General features: G+C 33.5%; 2 protein-coding genes across 2 annotated transcripts; both read right to left on the bottom strand.

Annotated features, from left to right (window-relative positions):
• Positions 1-420: 420 nt before the first annotated feature.
• Positions 421-16,102, bottom strand: LOC143076281 (uncharacterized). Its single transcript, XM_076252013.1, has 2 exons — positions 16,017-16,102; positions 421-1,805 (listed from the first exon to the last, which is right to left on the bottom strand). The coding sequence occupies exon 2, from the start codon at positions 1,801-1,803 to the stop codon at positions 571-573; it is 1,233 nt and encodes a 410-aa protein (XP_076108128.1). The 5' UTR covers positions 1,804-1,805; positions 16,017-16,102; the 3' UTR covers positions 421-570.
• LOC143074119 (uncharacterized) lies at positions 8,318-13,056 on the bottom strand. Its single transcript, XM_076249665.1, has 2 exons — positions 11,469-13,056; positions 8,318-8,343 (listed from the first exon to the last, which is right to left on the bottom strand). Exons 1-2 carry the CDS (start codon positions 13,054-13,056, stop codon positions 8,318-8,320), a joined length of 1,614 nt encoding a protein of 537 aa, XP_076105780.1.
• Positions 16,103-17,757: the final 1,655 nt, after the last annotated feature.

Below are 17,757 nucleotides of genomic sequence, written 5' to 3'. Positions count from 1 at the left end.
AAAGGATGAACTACTATTAATTCAAAATTTATTTAAAATGAACATCATAAAGAAAAACTGTCCCCTTCTCAGTTGAAACCAGGAGTTTCTTCCCATCTTTGTCATAATGAACTGCAGAGGCTTGAAGTAAATTCTTGTTAGCCTCAACCAATATGCTGAACGATTTGCCATTAGCTGAAATAGCAAATATACTTCCGTTACATGACACAGCAAATATTATGCTTTCACCATCTGTTGTAAGTGCGTTGGGTAGCAGTTTTCCATGCCTAAATTGCCACATGGGATTTCCCGCCATATCACAACACTGAATAGCAGCATCATATGAAATAAAACAAAATCTATCTTGAAAACATGCTGATTGGTGCATCTCTTCATCTATGAACAACATTTTAGTCTCTGATAAAACTTTGCCATTCTTGTTAACTTGAGAAAAGCCACCAGAACCATTCTGAACAAGCAAATCAGGAAATTTGTAAGATACTGACAACATAACTGTTTCACATTCCACTGTCTTCCAAATCTCAGCATTTTTTATGGTTATGAAATGAAAGCGTTTCCTCTTCTGTTCTGTTATAATTGCAAGGGAGGGCTCAAGCTAATGATTCCTCCAGGGATAAAACTTAAAGGACAGACATTAACTAGTCTTATATGAATGGCATCACTAGTAAGACAGAAAACCATGCTAAAATGGCAATCTAAAATAAGCATATTTCCATTTTCAGAAATGCAATCTCTAACCAAAAATGGTCGACGTCTGTGTTTTATAAGAGCACGAATATGGCTGGATTGTGGAGCCAAATTCAGGGCACAGAAGTCCTTTATGACTTCATCCAGGGAGAACTCTGTATTCTTTTTAAGTTTTATTTTTTCAACATTTATTGGAACAAGGGACGCTCCACTAACATGACTAAGCTGTGCTTCTTGAATTTTACTATTCTTCATTGTGATCTTGCAAGGACTTGATATTATCTGAACTTTCCCAATTGAATCAAAATGATCTGTTAACAAATCAAACTCTGTTGGAATCATTCTTATTTCTACTGATTTAAATTTATCATCCTTGACTAAGTGCATTAACTCCACTTCTTCCGTATGAACTTCTTCAGCTGTTTGACGAATGGCAATAAAAGATTGGAAATCTGATGCAATACTTTTAATCAAGTCAACATTTTCTTTCATTTCAGTTATTTTCTTTTTTCGTTTCTCCAAATCCTTTACTAAATTTTCAATCTCAGTTTTCTTCTGGTTGAAGGATTGCTGCATTGTGTTCCTTAAGGCTGTTTCTAGATTATCTAAATATTCATTTGCAGCCTCTCTTACACATTGTATAGCTATTTTAAACTGGGCCTCTTGTTCTTGTAGCGCTCCAATATTTTTACGCCTATCTTCTAAAATTTCGTCTATATTTTGTAGCAAGTCTGATAATATGCTCTCTTGGTCACAGAACATTGGAGATGATTTCACATTTTTGATAACTTTTTGAATTGGTGTTAAATTATGACACTTTTTATGTGTATCTTGAAGACATTCTACACAACAACTAGTGCTATGTGTATTACAGAAATATTCAATTTTTTCGTAATGGTCGTTGCAATTGCTTGAGATTGCGTTCACAAACTTTGGCAACTTTGCTAAATTTTCAAGTGCTACAGTCTCATGTTTTCGACTTAGTTTGGCAACTTTGTGATGACCTGTGCATTTCTGGCAAAGATTTTCCTCACATTCTGGGCAATATTCCACAGCATCAGTGGTTATATCTTGTTGATTACAAATATCACATAGCAAGTGTCCTCCAGTTGCCATATCTGAAAAATATAAATGTAGAACTTTTAAAAAAATTAAAAAAATTACACAGTTAGAAAGGACCCAGCTTGCACAATTTTGTGATTTGATTGATTGATTTGTGTTTAAAACCACTTTCAACACTATTGTGCTATTTGTGGTAGTAAGATTTTATTGGTGGAGGCAGACAGAATGCCCTGAGAGAACCACAACCTTTGGTAAGAATTGTAATTTAAGGCAGGGAGGCTGAAGCATACATGTTGTTAGAAATGAGGGATGGATACATAACCTGACATGCTGCCACTTCTGGTCTGTGTTTTTGTTTGATGTTATTTCATAATGTTTTATTGCTTTGTAGTCCGGTCAAACTAAGATTTAACCTCAAACGAATTGCAACAAAAAATGTTTGAGTTCTAATCTATAGCATTATGCCCTTAATATACACAGAAAAAAGTCCCATAAAATCTAACTTGAGGAAAACTCAATATCAGCATTTTTTTGGAAGGGGAGATAACTCAGCAAAAATGAGTCTTTTTTGGTCAGTTTTTGGTTGATTTTCTTGAAATTTAAATGTAAAGAATGATACTTTGATGTGGTTATAAGTTGATATTTGACTAAATTATAAAATTTTCTGCTCATGAAATGTACACAACCGAAGTGCTATGGGTAGTTTTATTTTTTTTGTGCATTTTTCATTAAATAAATTGCAAATTTGAAGCTTTGTGACCATTTTGAAAAAATATTGTGAAAATTTGGTATTGTTTATAGCTATATATTATATTTTTTCAGCATCTAACTTGTCTAAAGAAACTTTAAACCTAAAAAAGAATAATACATGCTCAATTACTTTTAATTAAATTAAATTAAATTTGAGATTCTTTACCTTGACATGTTGAAAAATTCAATAAATGGTTAACTAATGAATTACTAAATCTAGATTATAGCTTGATAAAAGATATGAAAACACCTTAAGAGTTGTTTGTTATATCCTAAAGACTGCTAAAAAAATCAAGAATCAATACATTCTGACGAATAGAAGTGGAAAAGTTACAATATTGTATCAATTTTTATTGATATTTCTGCCTTTTTTGCAAGAGTTATCTCCCTTTTCAATGCAAATCTCCATAGGAATTTTAAATTGTGATTTTTTTTGGTCTTCCTCAAATAAGATTTTATGGGACTTTTTTCTGTGTATATTTGGGGTATAATGCTAAAGATTAAAACTTAAAAATCTTCTGTTGCAACTACTTTCAGGTTAGGGTAAAATTTATGCTAGATTGACTGGACTATTGAATCAAATTAAACCTTTTCAAACTGATTTTACAGTTTGTTTTATGTTTTGCTGTTACACCAGTCACTGTCCCAGGTTAGAGGAGGGTTGAGTGCTCACAAATATGTTTAACCATGTTGGCGTCACACTCTTTAAGTGCCCGTAGTTCAGTGGTTGTCAGGGTTCATGTTTGTCATATTGGTTTATAGTAAATTGTTTTGTAATGAATTATGCCGTTAATTTTCTCAATTTAACCGTTTCATATCTTTCATGTTGGAGCCTTTTAACATGTTTATAGCAGACTATACGAATGGGTTTTTCTCATTGTTGAAAAGGCCATAAGGTTAGAAATAATTGCTTACAATCACATCATTTAAACTTTGGTGGTTTAGGTTACATTTTTTGTAGTTGTCTAAATGGCAATCTTACCACATCTCCTTATTTTTATTAAGCAATTACGGTAGTTCTGTTCAGTGGTTGTCAATTTCTATAAATTTTGACAAACAAATAATTTATGAGTTTTTCACTGTCATCATGTTCATTAAGACCAATAAGAAAGGGCTACTAAATGTCATATGATTTTTCAGGTACAAAATTGCACAGACTGAGACATATCTAAAGAAAATGTCTACAAGTTGCTTTTCCCTATCACTATATATTTTCTTTGAACTTGAAGTACTTAAATTGTTTATACAAATTAATTGTACTGCAACATGTGCAAGGTAACAGTATGATTAAACAATGATTTATTGATTGTTGCTTAAAATACAGTGGCAAATATTTCAAGCATGTTCAAGAAAATCGTCTCCAGGTATTCAATTTCTCATTTAAAATAATTACAGGCCAGCATACAAATGTAACAACATTTTTTTATAACGCATTTGATGAGAAGCAGTACATTTACAGTTTATATTAAAGTGTACGAATAATTGTAATGATTTTTTTTATTGAACTATTTCATGTATTTAAGGAATGACTGTAGTATTTTTTCTGTCTATGAAGAAATAACCTCAAAAATGTGGTGCACATTGAATAACCTCTGTGTAGCAGGTTATGTTAAAGTGTGGACTACATTTTTTATGTTATTTCGAATAGACAGAAAAAAATATTAAGTTGTCATTTCTCATAATTTAATTCTAAATTCCATTTTAAACCAGAGTAAACCATGGAAAAACAAGTCACGGTCAAATGAAAAAATTATGCCTATGAGCTGATAAACAAAACAACGCCAGCCAATCAGAAGACATGTTATATCCAAAATTAAATTATTTGAAATTACAATACATGGCAATAAAACTTAGCCTATACGGGAAAAGGGAGACAACAAACCAAGTAGATTCCCAAAAGATAATGAGTGAGTGAACACAAGCAGTACTGTTGTATTATTAAAAGAAGAGCATATGAATAGTATCAAACAATGCTCCCAACATACACAAGATGAATGGTTGGTACATTACTCTTAACTAGCTTAGTTATTTACCAAACTTTTCAGTTTATGGGCTTTTTGAACAAAACTTGAGGTTTTCTCTCTGAAAATCAAAGCAACAATATATTTTAGAGATGAAAATACCTCTCTAGAATTAAAAGCATGTAGTACAATGTAATGGGAATAGATATCATTTCTTGCCCTGTAGTCGGTAAAGAAACAGTGCACGCCCACTAAGATTATACATGTAAGACAGACATACATACTAGTAATAACAAGAGGGTACCCTAATAGTACTATAATATTGAAAGATGTGCATAATGGAAAATTGTATTTATACAAAACATTTTGTCTCTCAGAAATTTTTGAAGATTTTCACTGCTTTTTTTTGTATGAAGGATGAAATTTGGGTGCAGTGACAGTGGTGGATCCAGGGGGAAAGGTTCCGGGGGTTGGACCTCCCTTTTTTTTTGACAATTAATGCATTTGAATGAGGACATGTAGTTGGAACACACCCCCCCCCACCCCCTTTTTGTCCTGGGTTAGGAACCCCCCTTTTTAAAATGGCTGGATCTGCCCCTGCGTAACGTTAACTTTGCAAGTAATACAGCAGGGGCGAATCCAGCCATTTTAAAAAGGGGGAGGACGTTCCAACTACATGTCCCCATTCAAATGCATTTATTGTCAAAAAAAAAAAAAGGGGGGGGGGGGGTTCCAACTAGATAGCAAAATAGTGTTGTTTCGCCTGAAGATTTCATAATTATAGCTAAAAAATGGGGGAAATAAAATGTTTTTAGTAGTATTATATAGAATAATTGCAACTGTGTTTCTAGCTACCTTACATTTGAATACTAATATCTTTTACAGAATTGTTGATATTAATTGTCAAATTTTAATTTTTCTAATAACTATGAAAACTTATTGATCAAAACCAAATATGAAAAAAAATCAAAGATTCAGGATCTAGATTTGAACTCTTTAGGCAACAACCATTTCTGTTGGGGGGGGGGGGATTTTTTTGAAGAAAAAAAATTTTGATGGCCTAGCTGACCGAAAAAAAAATTATATTTTGCACTGTAGCTGAAAAAAAAATTATGCTGTCACCTGCTTGAAAATTTTTTTTGCACTGCTGAATTTGAGAATGGTGAAACAGCAGATTATAAACATCTGTCCAGTCTACAGATTAAGCTAAGATTTATATTAAATATTTTATACCTTATCACTTTTTGTATGTTCCTGTAATAGTGTTTGATCCCGAAATAATTAAAAGCATTCCAAATCTCCAGCATATATGTTACTACATTAAGACCATAATTAAAACTGCAACTATTATAAACATGAAATGGTCATTTTTAATAATATAACCGGAATAGATATGGTATCATAAGCAGTCTTTTTAAGTAGCCCTTATAGTGTATGACACAGACTTGTATACCGGTAGTATTTTCCGTTTGTATCATTCTTTATTCTTTATACCTCTTTTTTCAATGGAATGTCAATGAGGGTGGTAAAGGGTTATTTTCGTGCAACGTGATCGCCGTTTTTTATTTCACGTTTAACGTGTTTTTACTTTTTTATTTGACGTTCAGTCGTGCAAAACAGGTGCCTCGTAAGTCGTTCAACTTGTTCTGCTTATTTAATTTTACGTGCATCGTGATTTTCAAAGGCTTATTTTGCGTGCTCTGTATTTTTTCAAATAAAATTCAAATACTTGGCAGATTGTCAAGAAATACTTTTTTAAAAGCCGTAAACCATTTATATCATACATGTCATAAATGTGTATACTAAATCGTGAATCAGGGGGGATGCAGGATTTTGGAAAGGGTGGGCGAAGTTTTTAAAGAATGCCGAGCGAAACGAGGCGAAAATTTTTTAGGACCTTTTTTGGCCTAAAAATCATAAAATAAGTGTAATATATATGCACTTTTTAAACGGTTCCTGGCGTGGGGAATGTATATTTTATAGTTGCTGTAAAGTGTAAGGGTTGAACTTTTTTGATGCTGTATTCTCCCTTTCAATTGTCTATCATAACCTCACAGATTTCTTGTTGTAAACAAGATATAAGCTGGGCTATTAAATGAAATTTACAATACGACCGACACGAGTTAAACATGTTAAAAAGACAAACAAGCAATGTTTATACAAATGTATTGTTGATATATATTACACTCATCAAAATTAAGGGAAGTGAGGGGTTCCCAGTGGCGGATCCAGAAATTTTCAGAAGATTGGGCACACTGACTGCGTTAGAGGGGGCCCACTCCAGTCATGCTTCCGTGATTACCTATATGGCTAAGTATTCAGTAAAGTGCTGTCTCAATGTGTATCCCAGAAAAATGCATTTTTTTCATATTTTAAATTATTTTGAGTTTTAATGCAGGTAGCTAATCAATCCACTGTATAATGAAGAGATAATATAAACAGTTTCATATGAAAAGTTTATTGTTGAATAAAGTATTTTATAAATGAAGTGTTGAATTCCCTATTTTTTGCATGCTTAATTTGTGACATGGTCGAATGACCCAAAATCAAAATTGTTTTATAAGGGCCATTTCAAAAACAATGAGGATTTTTACTTTTTGTGGTATATTTTTATATTAGTTAAGTTTAGAATTATAACACAGGTGTTATAAAATGCAGGATAGTCAGGACTAGCTTGCTGCCAAGTTTCATGAAGATATCTCAAACCACTTCAGAGAAATGTTTTAAAAACAGGCCATTTTTGTCAGGAGTGTGACGCTTTTAGCGTGACATTTAAAAAATTAGAAATTTTCAAAGTAGTATTGAAAAAAGTGGATCGTTTTTATGCTATACTGAAATATTTCTGGTAGTTGCTACATTATTAGTCTTAAATATTTTTGTAATTTTGTCCAATAAAATTTTAAAATGAGTAAACACTGACCTTTATTGTGAAGGTATGTACAAAAAATAAAGTCTTTCAAAAAATGACACTTTTAAAATTAAAGCTTCCTTGTAACCATGTTTTAAAGTCCAATAATGTCAGTATGTGAAATAAGTTTGTATTGGTATATTAGCACTATAATTAAGGGTATGTTGGTGCTCTAAATCACATATTTTATTGTTTTAATGGACACCAAAGAGAAGCACCCAAAAATGTCAGGAGTGTGACAACTGTCTTTAAACATCTACCAAAGAATACATAGGACTTAAATATTTTCTTCTTCTTTATTTTTCAGAAGTGGCTATTCCAAAGAGAAGAAAAAATTTTATTACAACTGTGATATGTTTACATCATAGATGTGGGAGTGCATTATATATGTCAGGAGTGTGACGTTTTTTTTTAAGACATTTTCTGTCAATTCATAATTTCACAAGGACAAGTTCCACAAGTTTCTTTGTGTTAGAAATGTTAAAAACCAAGTTATATTCCTATCATTTACCTCTTAAATGTGTTATTTATCATGATTGTTTTGGCACAATAAGTTTTAATTAGTAATTTTTCTATTTTTTGTGCACAGTAATGCAAATTTATCAAAGAAAATAAGTGTGTACAACTATAATATCATATAGGAAAGTGAGGAAATGAATTTTGTACAAAATAGAACAATTATTTTGATTTAAAATGGTATATTTAAAGATGTTTCAAGGATTAACCATTCAGATGTAATTCGTCACACTCCTGACATGAATTTAACAATTTAAGAAAAATATGAAAATTAGCTTTATTTTTAGGACAGATAATTGAAAGACAGCTAGTAAAATGAAGAAACTTTTGGTAAAACTTCCATTCCTTTAAACATCTACTAGATTTGCTGAAATAAGCAGGGCAAAACTCTCTAGAAGAAATCAATCAAAGAAAGAGACTTCGAAAGAGAGATCTAGAACTCGCAAATACTGGCTGAATCTGAAATTAAAAGATGATCAGAGGAAGTTGGACCATCTTTAACAAAATAAAAACCTATAAAACCAAGCTAACAAAAAAAGGCTTAAAGAAAGAAGAAATTCCAAAAAGAAAAACAAAGGCAGTGGCAGAGAAACAGTAGAAAAAAAGGAAAAAAGATAAAAAAGAAGTTGGGCTGAAGAAGGACTTAGAATCGAACAAAAACAGCTCAAAAATTCAAATGAGAACAGATCTGTGACTGTGTCAGATTCCAGATCTACAGTGAGAAAACCTGCACAACACACAAGAAAACAACTGCCACAAAACCCAAATGCTTGGACGAGTACTTTGAAACACATCATAAAAAATGCTACACCAAGAAGAAAGGGCCTTCTAGACGAGATCATTCATAAGCATTTGAGTTTTTTTGCAAATGATCACAAAAACTTAGGGCTTTCAATGTTTACTATTTTAACTGAAATATATTAAGATTCTTTTTATTGGCAAAAACTTCAATCACTAGTTATTATTATTTTTTTCAAATTAAGCTATTCAATTTGATTGTTATTATATGATTTAGCAGAAAAGATGGAAATTTTGGTTTTAAAATTTTTCTTTTTCTATTGACTTTCATTTGGAAAAGGTTTGAGCAATGTTTTCTTAACTGTTTTATTACCAAACTTGTTTATAAGTAGGATGGTTTCTGTTCAAATTTTTTGAGATGTATGTTATTAAAATTTAAGATTATTCAATGTGTCTGTTTCATTCTGCCTGAAACTTTGGAATTATAAAATTTAAAGTATCGGTAATAGGGTAAGACAAAAAGAAATACAAAATATTGAGTTTGAAATTGGACCCCCCATGTCACACTTTTGCCTTATTTTTTTTAAAATGGCCCATAAACCTTTTTTTATGAATGGCAACTAGGTAAAATGGATTTTTAGGTAATACAATAGGTTTGGCAAGGTTTAGGACATTAAAATATGAAAAATCTTCGAAAAATAAGGATTAAAAACAATTTTAAATGGTCACGTTGTCGGACTAACATTTTCTGTCTTCTTCCTAAGTGAAAATGAAATAAAAGTTATGTAACAATAGAGGGCAATTATATGCACAAAATATCTTGAGGCTTGAGCTTATTAACTAAAATGTGATAATTCATCATGAAGTTACAGCAGAAAGTTTTATTTTTTTTCAGGAATTGTCATTAAAGTTTACTCTTGAAAAATCTGTCCAACCGTAACGGGCGAAAATTTCAATTTTCATTTGCAAGTTGCCAACTCAGTTTAAGTTTTTTTTAATGTTTATGACAACAAATTTTACGACAATCGCGATGCGCATACGGTATTGCTGTCAACTGTTCCTTTTTACTCGAGGTCAACGACATCGAAGGGGTGAACGCTCTTTCTGTCCAACCAAGAGATGGAAGTTACATCCCAATTAATGTTACGTCCAAGATATTCTCTACAATGGCTACCACAAGTCACGGAATCAATTTGCTTCCACTTTGACAATAACTTAACCTTAAATACTACCATATATATGAAAAATAAATAGGTTTTAAACTGTTGACAGTCTAAATTTGACATAATTTTGAAAATTAGGACGTAACAAGAGTCCGATAATGTTCTGTTGGACGAACCTTAGGACAAAATCTTCTAATGTCGGAAGTAACAGCTTTTTAAAAGTAAAAAGAAACTTGTTAACAACTAATTAGTCCACATAAATTTAAAAATAGTTCTCACACCCTTCCTCGTCTCTTCTTAAGAGGTGCCCATTTTTAAATTGCCATTAGGATCAGTAAAATAATGAATTCTGTCCTATCTTTGTCCGACAGGGAATATAATCTGTCCTATGTTTGTCCTTACTTACTTACTTACTGCCCGGTATGCCATCGGCATGTAGGGCAGCAACAAAGGTTCTCCATTTCTGTCTGTCTTTGGCCATCTTTTCTACTGTTCCCCATGTTTTGTTCATGGTTTTCAGTTCTCCTTCTACAGTACGCCTCCATGTGTTTTTTGGTCTTCCTCGCTTACGCCTTCCTTCTGGAGTCCAATGTAATGCTGTTCTAGTGATGGAATTACTATCTCTTCTGATGACATGTCCAATCCATTTCCAACGCCTTTTCACTAAAATTGTACCCATGCTATTTTGCTGACACTGGTTTAGAAGATCTTCATTAGATATTTTGTTTGGCCAGAAAATGCGCAGGATTCTTCTTAAGCTTTTGGTATGGAAAACCGACAGTTTGTTTTGATCGACCTCTGTCATCCTCCAGCATTCTGATCCATATAACAGAGTAGATAGTACACAACTCTGGTACAGTTTTAGTTTGGTCTTCTTACTATACTGGGATGATTTCCATACATTGTTAAGTGATCTAAATATATTCCTGGCTTTGTTCAATCTGTTCATTATGTCATTTCCTGCACCTCCATCGTTTCTTATTGTACTTCCTAGGTATGTAAATGTTTCTGTGATGGGGAGATCTTTTCCATCTACTAGGATAGGAGTTGGGTTATTGATGTTAAGCGTCATGACTTCAGTTTTGGTTTGGCTGATTTTAAGTCCAACTTGACTAGCAAAAGTGTTAAGGCGGTTTGTCTTCTCTTGTAAATGGTGGTGGGTATGAGATAGAAGAGCAAGATCATCAGCAAAATCAAGATCTTCTAATGTTGCTGAAAGGTTCCATCTTATTCCTCTTGGAGAATCTTCCGTTGTTTTTCTCATTACCCAGTCAATGACGACATTGAAAAGAAGGGAAGACATCACACAGCCTTGTCTAACTCCTGTTTTTACCTCAAACCAGATGTTGCTTTGCCCTACACTGCAAGTGAAATTGTTGTAGAAACTTTTAATGAGCTCAATTATTTCTTTTGGAATTCCATATGATCTGAGTATTCGCCACAAGGTCTTTCTGTTGATACTGTCAAAAGCCTTCTGAAAATCCACAAAGTTGATGTAAAGCTGCCTTTGCCATTCTGTACATTGTTCAATGATGTTGCGTAAAGCAAAGATTTGATCTATGCATCCTCTACCTTTACGGAATCCTGCTTGTTCCTCTCTTAGCTGTTTATCAACTGCATCTATTATTCTTTGGATAAAAATTTTGGCCATGATCTTACTTGGGATTGACAATAGAGTTATACCTCGCCAGTTGTTGCAATCACTTAGAGCTCCTTTCTTTGCTAACTTTATTATTATGCCTTTTGTCCAATCGTCAGGTATAATTTTTCCTTTCCATATTGAAGTAAATAGAGATTGAAGAATTTCAGCTGCAAGTTCTGGGTCGACTTTGAAAAGTTCTGCATTTAGATTGTCCTGCCCTGGTGATTTCCCATTTTTTAATGCTTTTATTGCTGTTATTATTTCCTGTCTTTCTGGTAAGTTGGTATTTATTTCCAAATCTTCAAGTGCCTCAATTATAATTGCTTCTTCATCTGGAGCTGGTCTGTTGAGTACTTCTTGAAAGTGTTCTGCCCATCTGGCTTTTTGCTCGTTTTCTGTTGTCAATAGCCTTCCATTTTTGTCTTTTATATGGACATCATTATTGCTTCGAAATTTACCACAGATTTCTCTTGTTATCTTGTAAATTTTTCCCTGTTCACCCTTTTCAGCTGCTTCTTCTGCTTGTTTAGCAAGGTCTTCCATGTAAGCTCTTTTGTCTGCTCTAGCCATTCGCTTAACATTTTTGTCTAAAACTCTATAGGCTGCTTTGTGTCTCTCTTGTAGCCTTTCTGATTTTGTGTCCAGTATTTTCTTATTCATATGGCGTCTTTCTTCTATAACCTTCCAAGTACCTGGTGTTATCCATTTCTTCATCTTTTTGCCCTGCTTAAAACCAAGACAGTCCTGGCTAGTTGTTTCATATATTGTTCTAATTTGATCCCATTTTGTGTTGACTTCTGTTGTTTCTGATGGAACTATGTCAGGATTATCTGTTAAAGCTTGAAACTTATTCTTCAATTGAAGGATGACTGCATTCTTTACTTTATGATCTTGTAGTTTTTCAATATCATAACGTGTAGGAACAAGTGTTTTACGTCCTGTACTTCTCAATTTCATTTTAATATTTGCAGTAACAAGGTGATGGTCACTGCCAACATCTGCTCCCCTCTTAACTTTGACATCTAGTAATGAACGTCTCCATGTACCATTTATCATAAGGTGGTCGATCTGGTTCTTATCCCTTCCATTTGGAGAACACCATGTTAACTTATGAATATCTTGATGTGGAAAGAGTGTTCCTCCTACAACCAGGTTGTATGCTGCACACAATTCTACTAATCTTTCTCCATTATCATTTATAGTACCACATCCATGTTCACCTATTATTCTGTCCATATCAGTGTTGTTGTTTCCCACTTTGGCATTCAAATCACCCATCACCACTAGAAGATCATGACGTGGTACTAATCTCACTTCTGCTTGAAGTTGCTCGTAAAAGGTGTCTTTTGCAGCTTCATCACTGTCATTTGTTGGTGCATAGCATTGTATAAGGGTCATGTTGGTGTGTACTCCTTTCAATTTTGCTGTTATCAGTCTACTATTAACAGGTTTCCATTCAATAAGTACCTTCTCAGTGCCTTTCTTGAGAATGATGGCTACTCCTTCAAAATGATGGTTGTCTTCTCTGCCTGAGTAAAGAACTGTTTCACCTGTGTCAGTTTTCATTTTACCAGAACCTGTCCATCTGCATTCACTGACTCCCAAAATGTGCAAGTTATATCGCCTCATTTCTGATGTGACCTGTGCGAGTTTTCCAGTTTCATACATAGTACGTACATTCCAGAATCCTATTCTGGTTTTTGCTTTAGCGCTCAGCACTTCATTCCTGCCAGTAGCTTCCTTGCGGCTTTCACCACTGGCAATCATACTATTTACTTGAAGGCCTATTCGTAAAGCGGTTGTGTTTGATTCCTTTGTTGCTGTTTCCGTAACTTTAATCTTTTTATAGGATAGGGTTGTTGGCCCTATGCCAAACCCCCTGCTTGGAGGGCCAGGGATTTTTCGTCGAGGTTTCCTTCCTTTAGATAAATTGCCTACCAAGGCTGACGAACCATTATCTGCCCGTTTTTATTTTGGAGTTTCTTTCTCCTAGATAAATTACCTTCCTGGGTTAACGATTTTCATCTAACCGGCTATTTACCCATAGTTGGGGCAAGGTTAATGAGAGTAAGGGCGTGTCCACACGTCGGTGGGCCTACACTCTGCATCTTTAGGGCCCTTGCTGCTCCAAGATCCTCTACAGTAAAGCCTGAGATGCTAGACCCCAGTTACCATGTGCTGTCGCGGGGAGGCACTGTAGAAGTCTTGACAGTGTAGAGGCTATGTACTGGCAGGAGAGGCTTACTCACTCGGCTCTCTCTTCGCTTACATATGTAGGCTAGCCAGCGGCAGCTGCTTTTTATAAAAAAACAGCCACACTAGACGCGTACTACTGCCCTGTGGAACAACCACCAGCTACAACAAATGAATTCTGTACGCTGTTCATCCAACAGTTTTTTATGGTTTTGTTTTATCCATTTATTTAATAATGAACCATTTTACCTCTGGTTGAGGAACATCAGCTGTAGATATTAGTATAAACAGCATAGTTTTGATTTTGTTTTTGACTTTGAATGATGCTAATGGAACAAATTCTCATCCAAAAGTGTCCCCGTTTGTCCGACATATTTGAAGATTTTTCAAACTTATAAGTTAGTTTTTGAAAAATTTAACAAAATGATATACTTTAATTGAAGATCTTATGAACTGTCAGAGAAAAATTCATATATTTATTAACAAAACCTTCATATAAAAGGAAAATATTCAATTTTCAATGTCCTGTTACGTCCAACATAACCTCTGTCCAACATGCTATATATGTCTAATTTTATGTTTTCTGACTAAATAACTATCTTTTTACATGTAAAACCCTAAACTAGAATCATTCTCCTTTCAGAAAATCATGTTATTATGATTGAAACAGCTACTTTTAAAATCATACATGTTGTCACACACTAACAACACTATACTGAATACTTAGCCATATAAGCAATCAAATTTTTCTCACAAAAGGGGGGTGCGGCCCCCTAAAAACCCTCTAAATCCGCCTCTGGTTCCAAATCAACCAAAGGCTAGGAATGAGTCTGAAATGAAAACGAATTTATGAATGACGGTCGACAAATGGAGACATAAAGGCCAAACCCAGCAGGCAGGTTGCAGTCTGGTCTTGAAAAGAGTGTTCTATATATATTAATATATCAGTTCGGCAAAACAGACATTCAGGTCAGACATGCAAACCCTGGCCACAAAAGAAAATCACCTGTTTTTAATCATAATGTTCATTTGAAGCTAAATAATTTTGTTGGAAAATTTCTTTCCTAAAACATTGTAGCAAAAAAGTGGACAAGTATTATTGTTTTCAATCCAGATACTGCCAGATAGTGAAATATTAGTCCTTACGTTCCTGCTCAATCCTTTGTCGCTTTGAAGGTGTCATAGATTTTCATCCTCAGCCTAAGCAATATGTGTTTACCGTAATTTGAATTTCAGAATGGCTGAGTGACGTTGTTTCGACGCACTGGTCAACTCCACCATAGCGAATCACATGACTTTGACAATCAGTGAATACCAGCGAAAAGTAAAGAATTGTTGCATTAAATACACATGATACACGGTAAATGGCAAAGTTCATGAGGTCAAGTCTGATTAATCATTTTACTAAAAAAAAAAAAAAAAAAAGTCCAAGCAAAGTCTATGCACCCTCTGGATCCGCCACTGGGAAATTTCAAGTAAAACGGAGAGTTTATATATACAAGAAGACAGTGACTCAGTCACATCAAAGTCTTTATTTTTCGTGCAACTTTCATGACAGAAATTATTTCACGCTCAACGTTAAATTATGTCTTTTTTTCACATTTTTTCCGTGCAAGTGTAAGACATAATAGTGTGCTATGAAAAAGTGTCCACATGGACATATTTTCATTGAAATTTGGTATTTAATAGTGTCCATTGCCATGGAATGGTGTCCATCAAAAGGACAGATTTTTACTGTTAACAATATGAAATAGTGTCCACTCACAGGACAAATTTTCATAGTAGTTGCTATTAAATTGTGTCCTCCAAGGGAAGTAATACAAAGGTCATTACAAAGTTTTATTATACTTGAATTTTCATTAAAATATGAAGGATTGATGAGAAATTGATCAATATTCAAATGTAAATAAATAAATAATGGATGGTAGTGAATATAGAGAAATTTAAGTTCTAAGAAATTCCCAGCAAATGGTAATGACAACGAAAGAATAACAATAAGAAGGAAGTGTAAAATCAAATATGAAGAACTTTATAATATTTGTAATGTCAGATAAGAAGGCAATAGAAAATAAATAATGTCCATTGCCATGAAATATTGTCTCCTATTCCTAAGTGGACAGCATTTTACAGCAACAGTTTTGAAATATTGTCCATCTGCAGAACAAATTTTCGTAGTGAATGTTATTTAATTGTGTCCTCAAAGGAAAATAAAATGGAACAGAATCTAACATATTGTATATAATTACATTTAAAAATATAGATATGAAGATAAGGTATATTGCTTTCCTTCTCACAAGAAAAGAACCAAACGTAAACCCCCCTGACGTATATTGGATATTTGTTAAACATCATTGATGTACAGTAACCGATGCACATAGCCATTGTAGAATTATTACCTATAAACTAGGAATATTATAAATCTAATAAAAATCCTTCATTCAGAAAATATCTAGATCAGTAGGAGACCTCAATGTAGAGGAAAGGAAACGACCCGTCGGTGGTTTAATTGACATGCACGTGCGTAATATTCAAACGATTAGGCAGGAAGTGGGCAATGTTTTTAATCGGTCTTTGTGGGTTTTTTTTTTTTTTTTTACATAAGAGTGCTTTATATTAATAGGTTTCGAATGCATTTAAGGAATGACTGTAATATTTTTTTCTGTCTATGAAGAAATATTATAATATCAAAACTGTTGTGGACACTGACATGTATGGCAAGCCAAAGTGGACAAAAAGAGCTATTTTTTAATATTAAAAAATCATTTTCTAATATTAAGAAATCATTTTCTAATATTAAGAAATCATTTTCTAATATTAAGAAATCATTTTCTAATATTAAAAAATCATTTTCTAATATTAAAAAATAAGATACTTTTTAATATTAGAAAATGTTTTTTTAATATTAGAAAATCATTTCCTAATATTAGAAAATCATTTTTTAATATTAGAAAATCATTATTTAATATTAGAAAATCATTTTTTAATATTAGAAAATCATTTTTTAATATTAGAAAATCATTTTTTAATATTAGAAAATCATTTTTCAAAGCGTCTGACAGTAATAGCGTTTTATGACGTCATTAATTATTTATCTTTCATGGAATTTTGTACGCATTTCCAAAGTTTATTTCTTTGGTGTTGTCTCCATGGGCATTGAAACAATATAGATGATACTGATGGATATTTCATTATTTGAACAACATGATACAACCGTGTGTTCATTTTTATTGGAATGCGAAACATTAGACAGAATGAAACTAGAATCTAGAGTATCCAAGGATCAGTCCTAGGACCCCAGTTTCTTTGTTTTTACATATACAACCTACGCTGAAGGTCCACAATAAACAGCGAGACTATTTGCGGATGATGCTGTTGTCTACTTAACCACTTCCTCAGACGACCTCGGACAACGACTGCCACGAACTACAAGAAGTCCTAGACAAACTGCCGAAATGGAAAAATGTTTGGAAAATGGAGTTCCACCCTGAAAAATGCAGCGTCCTCACAATAACAAAAACAAATCCAATCAAGCGGTACTACAAACTCACGGATAATACTATGGGACATGAAACATCTACAAAATACCTATAGGCTGCAAATTATCTAGAGCATATTACATGTAACAACATCAGAGGAAAAGCCAGCCGATACCTCGGTTCTTTCCATCGAAACCTCCACATTAGTTAAAGCATGTAAAGAGCATGCCTTTAAAATATTCGTAAGACCGCAAATGGAATACGTCACGACATGGAACCCGTACTAGCATTACCACATTGATAAAATGGAAAAAAAGTACAAAGACATGCTACACGATTTGTAACCAGCAGACATAGAAACAGATCAAGTGACAGCAATATGATTACGAAATTAGGATGGAAAAGTCTGTCAACAAGAAAAAAAGAAGCTAGACTCATCATGTTTTACAAAATAACAAACGACCTTGTAGCACATGCACTTGTCTCAGAAACTTTTCCCTATATACCTTCATATAACACTTTGTTATATCAAGGTACATAGGGGAGGGGTGGAATCTGAGACAAATGCATGTGCGGGCTCTACCTTGTAGACATAGACAAGAGTAAACACCCACAAAAACCAACAAGCTCTAGCGGGACAGGACATCAGGATGAAATTTGT

The sequence above is a fragment of the Mytilus galloprovincialis genome, chromosome 5 (assembly GCF_965363235.1).
Source record: "Mytilus galloprovincialis chromosome 5, xbMytGall1.hap1.1, whole genome shotgun sequence".
Classification (NCBI taxonomy): domain Eukaryota; kingdom Metazoa; phylum Mollusca; class Bivalvia; order Mytilida; family Mytilidae; genus Mytilus; species Mytilus galloprovincialis.
This window is presented reverse-complemented; position numbering and strand designations above follow the sequence as displayed.